The 8,447-nt window shown below is 38.6% G+C and overlaps 1 protein-coding gene across 1 annotated transcript in view; it reads left to right on the top strand.

Annotated features, from left to right (window-relative positions):
• Positions 1-40: 40 nt before the first annotated feature.
• The window catches only part of rasef (RAS and EF-hand domain containing), a 15,507-nt gene continuing 7,100 nt past the window's right edge, over positions 41-8,447 (top strand). Inside the window, exons 1-6 of the mRNA XM_014020799.1 lie at positions 41-806; positions 5,515-5,661; positions 5,823-5,913; positions 7,355-7,450; positions 7,933-8,010; positions 8,128-8,243. Of these exons, the coding sequence (XP_013876253.1) occupies positions 499-806; positions 5,515-5,661; positions 5,823-5,913; positions 7,355-7,450; positions 7,933-8,010; positions 8,128-8,243 (836 nt within the window). The 5' untranslated portion in view covers positions 41-498. The remainder of the gene's footprint in view (positions 807-5,514; positions 5,662-5,822; positions 5,914-7,354; positions 7,451-7,932; positions 8,011-8,127; positions 8,244-8,447) is intronic.

The following is an 8,447-nucleotide window of genomic DNA, read 5'->3' as shown; positions in this document are numbered from 1 at the left end:
CCCCCCCCCCCAACGATAGACTTAAAGTTAACGCCCCTGCTTGAAATAAGAGAAATTAGAAGTTCTAACAATCTAATATATTCTGCTCTTGCTAAACAAGATTTAAAATACATTTTGACAGATTAAAACAGCACTTTTTTTTACAGTGTTAAAGCTTTTCCCCACTGGGCTGCTTTCAGTCTGCAGTGCACACCTTTGTGTCTGCAGAGGGAGGAGTGAACAAACAGTCTGTCACTGAAGTCAGGTGTGTTACCTGAGTCAGACACAGCAGCAGCTTTCCTCCACACAGCTGACAGACTGGAACAGGCTTTAAGTTCATCCAAACATTTGCGCAACTTTTTCCTGTTTGTGGGGGAAAAAAGGCGGATTTAATCTTGGAAGTTACCATTTTTTGTGTGTTGGATTTCTGACCTTCGCCGTCTCAACAGTCATCCCTGTTGTGTGAAACCCTTTTATTTTTACCCCCACTGCAGCCAGCCTCAGCCACACATCAGGGGCATGAGCGCGGAGGAAAGGGACCGGCTGCGCGCCCTTTTCCACGCGTACGACGCGGATAACTCCGGGCGCATCGAGAGGAACGAGTTCCTCACCGTCTGTGCCGAGCTGCGGGTGTCCGAGGCAGAGGCGGACAAGATCTTTAACCGGCTGGACGTGGACCAGGACGGAACCGTGACCCTGCAGGAGTTCATCCGCGGCTTCCACGGCCGCCACGAAGAGGACGTGATGGAGACTACCCGGGGAGACGTGTCCTTCGCCTGGGAGGACTTTGAGAGGAGGCTGGGCGAGCAGGCCAAGTACATCCCGAGGTGAGAGCGCACAAGCAGGCAGAACACGCCACAGATGGCTGCCTGAAGTTATGGAAATGTTCAGGTGATAGGATTGTGTTTAACAGAGAGCGCAGTGTGCGTAAAGATGATAGAGCCCCTTTATCTCCATGTGGGACAGTAGATGAACAAGTAAGGACTGAAAAGAAAAGACATACATAACAAAAACAAAAATCTGCAGTTTATAAGTCTACACACCCTTTGAAAACACCAAATGACAAACACACTAAACAGGTTCCCTGTTCCTCAGAAATGACAGCTGTTTGCAGGAGTTTATATTCAGTGTTAAAGTTCTTCTAAATTCAAAACGGTCAAAGCCATAAGAGTTAAATACTAGTTAAATACTAGTTAAATACATACTGTTTAAAGTGAAAAAAAGAAAAGAAATCATTTTAATTTTAACTTTTTTTTCTGTCAGCTTTCAACGTTTTATTTCATTTGAAAACTTATGAAGTAAATGATATGTAAACATAAATGTTAGTGTATTCTCCTCTTTTATTTTACTGAATTGTTAATTTTTTCCTGAAATTTTCTGAATTTATTTAGCAGTTTGTGAACTTACTTTGTAGCAGGTTTGACTCTCTTCACAAAAAAAAGTTTTGGGGTTAAGCGGCCGTTTGATTTTATATATTTTTATTTCCTAAATTTCACTTGAACCATTTGAAGTTTCCAAACTGAACTCTGTTTCACTGAAGCCATTTGGTTGTTGCCAGACTGTCGAACTGAAACTTCTGGTTCATGGCAGATATTTGAACATATTTTAATTTGTGGTTTCATCCGTAGCTAATATACATTTTTCTCAAACTTCTCACTGATGAGCTATAAATGAATAGCTTTCATTCAAAACGTCATTTTATCATGGACCTATTAGAGTAATATGATGACAGTAACATCTGGGTCAGTGCACAATAAATGTGAACTGGGTGTGCTTTTTTTTTTGGCACTAAAGTGTAAATCATCTCCCATAACTGGTGATAGTTGTTTTATCATATGTTTAAAATGTTTAACAGATTTGCAGAATAAAAAAATAAAACGAGGTTGTACAAACAAGCTGGCCAACCTCGAGGCTGAATGAACATATTTAAACAGAGGAAGTATTTTGAAAACTTTAACTTATATAACAGCTTGAATACAACTAATATGCATAACTTTAGCAAACATCCATCAGCTTTGTTTAACCTTTTACTTTGGGGAACATCGTTTTCATGCTTTACTCTATGAAATTTGAGGTCGGCCTTTTTTAAACAAAACAATAATGCTGTTGATAAACGCAGCAAAAGCACTTTTATTTAGACTTTTGTCACTTTATAAAATCATTTTATGTTAGCAGCATGTGATTGAAGGTATAAAATGTTGAATAATGTGTTATCAGCTTGTGCTAATAATAACCGGGTTGTTGAGCACAGCAGGGCCCATATCTARGGTGCTCTTGCAGCTGGAACTGTGCACTGTTTTATATAATATGTGTGTTTCTGTGTGTGTGTGTTTGTGTGTGTAGCTTCAGGCCTGGCATGAGACTGGCATTCACGCTGCTCCTCTGTGGCATCAGCACATTGATTGTCACAGTGGTGCCATCTGTTGAAAAGACTTCCTTATCTGTGAACTCCCACCACATTGTTCCATCCACTGGAGAGATGGCAGGATGACAAATCTAGTCCACATAAAAAGTGGGAAAAAAATCAAATGTTTACGCTTTTACTTTATTTTACTTTGTTTGAGACTTATGTAAGCAGGTGAGGTGGTCTCATCTCTCAGCTGACTCAGATTAATGATCAGGCTGTGAGCTAACAGATGAGGGAGCGGCTGCCAAAAGGACAGAGGTGAGATGGACTGTAACGGGTGGGCAATCCTGGTCCTCGGGGGCCGCAGCACTGCATATTTTACTGTTTACAGGTGTGTTGGAGCAGAGAAACAAGTAAAACATGCAGGGCTGTGGGATAAATCTTGTGCCAGCAGGAATTGAATTTGAATTGCTCAGAATGAATCTGAATGGGTGTAAGAAAATTTGTATTCAATGAACTGAAGTCGATATTATAAACGCAATTGTTAAATAAAATGATTTGTAGAAGGTATCAAACCATACAACACCAGAATTATGGATCTGAGTGAGGTTTATTGTCGCTGAAGCAGACAGAAAACCAACACTACCAAAAAACCAGGAAGTTCATGTATTTAAACACCTTCAATGCCTGCGTTCGCCCCCTACTGACCTACGGCTGAATCACAGGCATTCAGACAAAATCCTAATCTACTGTTATCATAACGGTTGATTATGTGTTGTCACATATTTCGGACATGTWACTAATCTATATCAATCAAAACGTATATAGATTAAACACTGTCAACATTACAAAAAGGAAAACCTAAGAATATAGTGTTGTGCTTTTAACATCAGTACTAACCTCTAATAACTTTAAATTTCTTCAAGGGCATAGTTTGAAATTGAAAGCATTGGTTTGAAAATAAATTTCACTAAATTGAAACTGAATTTAAAGTTTTGTATCTGAATTAATTTACTTTTAAACTGTATTTTTGGTTTGTTAAAAATTCAGTTTGACTACTTTCACTTTCAGTTCCATAATTCAGATTTTTGTGTCCCACATCCTGGTCCTTGAGAAAGCCAGCCAGAGTAATCAAACACAGATCTACAGATTTATGTTTCACTTTGGTGAAGTTTCCCTTCTGTTTGTAACAGAGTTGATGCAATCCACCAGAAAAGTGACAAAAATGAAGTTATTTTATTGCAGTGATTAATTTCACCTATATGTAGAAAATGTTACATTTACATCACATCATGGATCAGTCAGCAGCAGCATCTGATCAATATGTGATCRATGATGTGATGTAAATGTAACATTTTCTATGGGTAAAATTAACCACTGCAATAAAATAACTTTGTTTTTGTCACTTTTACGGTGGATTGCATCAACTACAAACAGAAGGGAAACTTCACCAAAGTGAAACATAAATCTGTGGATCTGTGTTTGATTACTCTGGCTGGCTTTCTCAAGGACCATGATGTGTGACACAAAAATCTGAATTATAGAACTGAAAGTGAAAGTAGTCAAGCAGAAATTTTGATAGACCAAAATACAGTTTCAAAGCAAATCAATTAAAATTCAAAACTTTAAATTCAGTTTCAAACCATTAAATTGAGTTTCAATTTAGAAAAATTTATTTTCAAACCAATGCATTCAGTGTCAAATTATGCACATTCAGATTCCATCTGAGCGATTTAAATTCAATTCCTGCTGGCACAAGATTTATCCCACAGGGGCTGCAGCCCTCCGGGGCCAGGATTGCCCACCCACTGGACTATAATGGGATGAGTACAGGGAGCAGGTGGAAGAGAGCTTGGGGAGGTGGAGTTACACATAAGAAGAAGAAGAATGAAAGTCAGCTGTGCAAATACAGACATGACAGGTGGTCACAAAGGTACTTAGGGTGGACTGTCTATAAAATAGGGAGAGTGTTAGGGTCTTTTTTGTTTGTTTTTGGGGGTGGGGGGTTCCTGCAGCTTTAGATCACATGAACAACTTCCTGACAACCAACTCTGTTTATATTTGTTTGTCTGATACTGGATTATTACTTGTTCCTTTTTATTCTGTCCTGACCCTTGGTGACGCAACACTGAGATATGTGTCACCAGGAGGATTCAACTGAATGTCAGTGAATATCATCATATCATATATCAGTGTCTATATGCACAGGATTACAGTCAGTCATCCCGCTCACTAGATAAACACACACTTTGCACGCCTACAGAAACTTATTTAAACTTCCTGAGAGACAAACAACATGATAATATTAGTATTAGTATGTTTTCAGATGGACCTGCAGTGGGATGTGCCATGTGCAATTTTTACACATTCTATTGGGATGACCATTAAAAAATTTAGATAAAAGTAAAAATTTTGTTTCAAACTTGATTAAGCCAAGTGATGCTTCAATAAACGATGGATTTGGCCAAACTATTGATTCTTTTTTTACATGTATTGTTCCTCAAAACAATTTTAATCCACCTAAAAGAGCAAGGTACAATAAATAAACATGATATTTAAAGGCACAGTGTGTAGGATTTTGTAAATTCTTTTAGCCGAAATTGAGAAAATCACTAATGACAATAAAAAAAAAAACATGTCTAATCATTGCAGACAAAGACCTCGTTTTATTATTTTTACCTTAAAAAAGCTGTTTATATCTCCATGGTTGCGGGTCACCACACAGGCAGCCGCCATCTTGCACCGCCATCTTGTCTACGAAGGCTCATGAAGAACCAACTGCGGTGGCGGCGTCAAAAACAGTTTTAGTTGTAGTACTATAAATGTAATATTTGTTGTCTGTCATTGTAGCTGGGATAATTTTACTTATTAAAGCTCATAATCTTACCACTTGAAACATCACTAGCCCTGAAGCTGCTGGTAGACATCGCGGTTGGAATTATCAAAGGTTTTTGACACCTGAGAGACACCGTAGCAACTCCTTTGCGTTTGGAAGCGGGGGGTGGGGGTGGGGGGAGGACCAGGGAGGATGATTCAACCACTAGATGTCGCTGAAAACAACAAATCCTACACACTGTGCCTTTAATCAAATTTGTATTTGTGAGCCAAGAAATCAATATGTTGGATTGGCAGTTTTCACCCTCTGTCATCTCCAGATAATTGTAAGTGACGTCCTGATTTTCTTCCAGACGGGAACAGGCAGCAACACTGTACCAGAACATCAGCCTGACTGAGCCCAGACTGATTCCTCAGTTAGAGAAAGTCATCATTAACTTCAGCAAAGAGATCAAACAGCAGAACTCAGAGACGGAGAACCTGGCGCTCGCCATCAGACGGTGAGACTCGCACACGACACAGTGAAGGTCAAAGGTCACATGTGACATCACTGTTGAATGACAGGACGTGTAATTTCCTCACTGACAGTTAATTGCTTTTGACTTCAGAATGAGTCCGCTTTCAGCCGTGTTCGTGAAACGCAGAGATGATTGTTTTTCAGAGCCCAGGACCAAGCCTCGATGCAGCTCAGCGAGATGGAGGAGGAGATGGACCAACGCATTCAGGCTGCGGAGAGAAAAACACGGGAGCAGGTGGGGACAAACCAAGACTCACTCAGCGTTTCACAGAGAGTGTAATTACAGAGCGGTCAAGTTTCAGCATCCAGCCGCTGGTTGCTATCAGTTTGTTTTTCTCTGGAGTTTATGTAGGTGATAAGCAGCCTGGGTTTGATCAGCTCTTCCCTCATGTCAAACAAACACACGTATATCAGCTCACCGATCCAAAGTCAGACACGCCTGACGAGCCGATGCACGCAAACCAGCTGGTAGTCAGATGGATGTGCTGGAGCACGTTTTGTCCTCCCGTTAAAAAATGATAAGGCCGAACATATTTGTGGCGATAAGATTCGGCGATACGTGAATGCAGAAATGTGGATAAAGGGATAATGGTGGTGTGCGCTCGGTGATTCAAGTTTCATCACCGTGGAGTCAGAGCTCTTTAAATCAGCATGTGGGGAAAAAAAAACCTTTAGGTAAAACCCTGAAGTTTCACCATCATGAATGTGATTTTTTTTCTTCCTGGGAAAACAGACATTAATTTAAGAAAAGAGCTTTAACACTAACATATTTCTTACCTTTCTTAACACCTCATCTGTGAGAACTACTTTGTATTATAAAGCAACTTGTAAAATGAAGTTTGTCTACAATCATTTAATGWTAAAATAACTTTTAAAGTTTTATGGGAATCAGTGAGAAAAAGATTTCGTTGTTTTTCTTGGACATTCCTGGGTATTTTAAGAGTCTTTCACATCAAATCAGCAGGAAAGATCATTGCTCCCTGCTTACCACAACCCCATTCACAGCTAATAATCTTAGACTTGAAAAAATTAGGTCAAAATTAACATTAAATAAACAGAATACTTAGAAATCTTGTATATACAATTGTACACTGATAGCGTGACAGATTGATCATCTTATAATTACATTTTTATCAGTTTGCAGCAGTATCTAACTTTATGCATGTTGTGTTTAAATTCTGTGTTMTTTTAGATTTTTTTAAACAAATCCCTGTATAAAGGCAAGACTGTGGGTGTTGGCTTACTGAACTAATGCAAGCAAATGTGCTTGATTTTGATTTTAACACTTCCTGAATCCGTTGTCAAAACATTTTATTCATGTAACTGACTTAAATGCATGTTATCGTTGTTCCTAGTGCTATTATGTAACTTAAGCAGGAAGATAATCTGGTCGCTGTGCCGGTGTCTTATCTAAATGTTCTAACTCAGCAGCTGCTGTTTGTTCAGTGCTAAAATAGCCCAGAAAATTAGAGGGTGTTCACCTGTGTTTTCCTACATGATGACCTTTGTGACCTATGTGACGTTCAGGATGCACAGTCAGTTTGACATTTGCAAGAGAAACGTTTATTTACTCAAACAGTTGTTGCACTAGTGGTTCAGAATGATTTCAAAGTGAAGCAGACATGAAATGATGTCATTTTTTTGTAACATTGGACTCTTTTTGTGTGTTTCTGTAGGAGAAGAAACAAACAGAAGCGGCCCTGAGTGATTTACGAAGATCCTATGAGACAGAAGTGTGTGAGCTGCAGTGTAAAATCCAGAGGATGCAGATGGTAATTTTCAGTTAACTTTAACTATAAAAAAAATCATCAGCACTGCAGGTTGAATGTTTTAGAGTTGTTTTGTTATAAGTTTTATAGAATTTTTCCTTTACATCACTCCCAGAAACTTTATGATCTAGACATTTATATGATTTTTTTTACAAGTTTATCCCACATAAACTGTTGGATGAAGCTGACAGATGACATTGATATTTCTTATTAAGTTTAAGCTTTTTTTTACTGAACGGTGTACATTTGAAATAAATAAGCAATAATCTGCAATGATTTTATTTACTTTACAGAAAGATTAAAGCTTAAAAAAATACTCTTCGAAAAACGCCGTTATCAGACGTTTTATTGCTGCTAAACTCAAGTTATGTTTCTTCAATTTAATCTCAAATCTAAGCGTCATAAAAACACAAGCATCAATTAGATAATATAGCATAATCAAAGTGAAATTATTTTAATCCTAAATATTTGAACTTATTTATCAGATAGAGGAAAAATACAGGAACATCACTGTGAAGGACGAGAGCGCAGCTCTGAAGAAGAAGATCAATGAGCTAACTCTGGTGAGTCAGAACACATCCAACAGAGAGTTTCAGCTGGTTTGGTCTTTTTCAGTGGTTTTTATTGCTGTTTTATTTTCTATTTAGATTCTGTTTTCTGTTGTTTTGTTTTTTTTCCAGGAAAACCAGAGGTTAAAACAGGAGCTGCTGAAGTCTCAGACCACAGTTGCCTGTCTGCAGAGCGATATGGATGCTTTGAAGACGGAGTTAACGGATCAAAGCATTAACTCTGAACGGTCAGTTACAAGCAGTTTGACTTTTTAGTGTGAATATGGTTCAATTTGACTCAGGCTTTTAGTGAAAAGGATTTATTTTTATTCTTACTTCAATATTTCAAGAATAAAACTGTTTTTTGTGTGTTTGCTTGTGTGTTTGCTTGTGTGTGTGTGTGTGTGCGTGCGTGCGTGCGTGCGTGCGTGCGTGCGTGCGTGCGTGCGTGC

The sequence above is a fragment of the Austrofundulus limnaeus genome, unplaced genomic scaffold, assembly GCF_001266775.1.
Source record: "Austrofundulus limnaeus strain Quisiro unplaced genomic scaffold, Austrofundulus_limnaeus-1.0 Scaffold265, whole genome shotgun sequence".
Taxonomy (NCBI): domain Eukaryota; kingdom Metazoa; phylum Chordata; class Actinopteri; order Cyprinodontiformes; family Rivulidae; genus Austrofundulus; species Austrofundulus limnaeus.
This window is presented reverse-complemented; position numbering and strand designations above follow the sequence as displayed.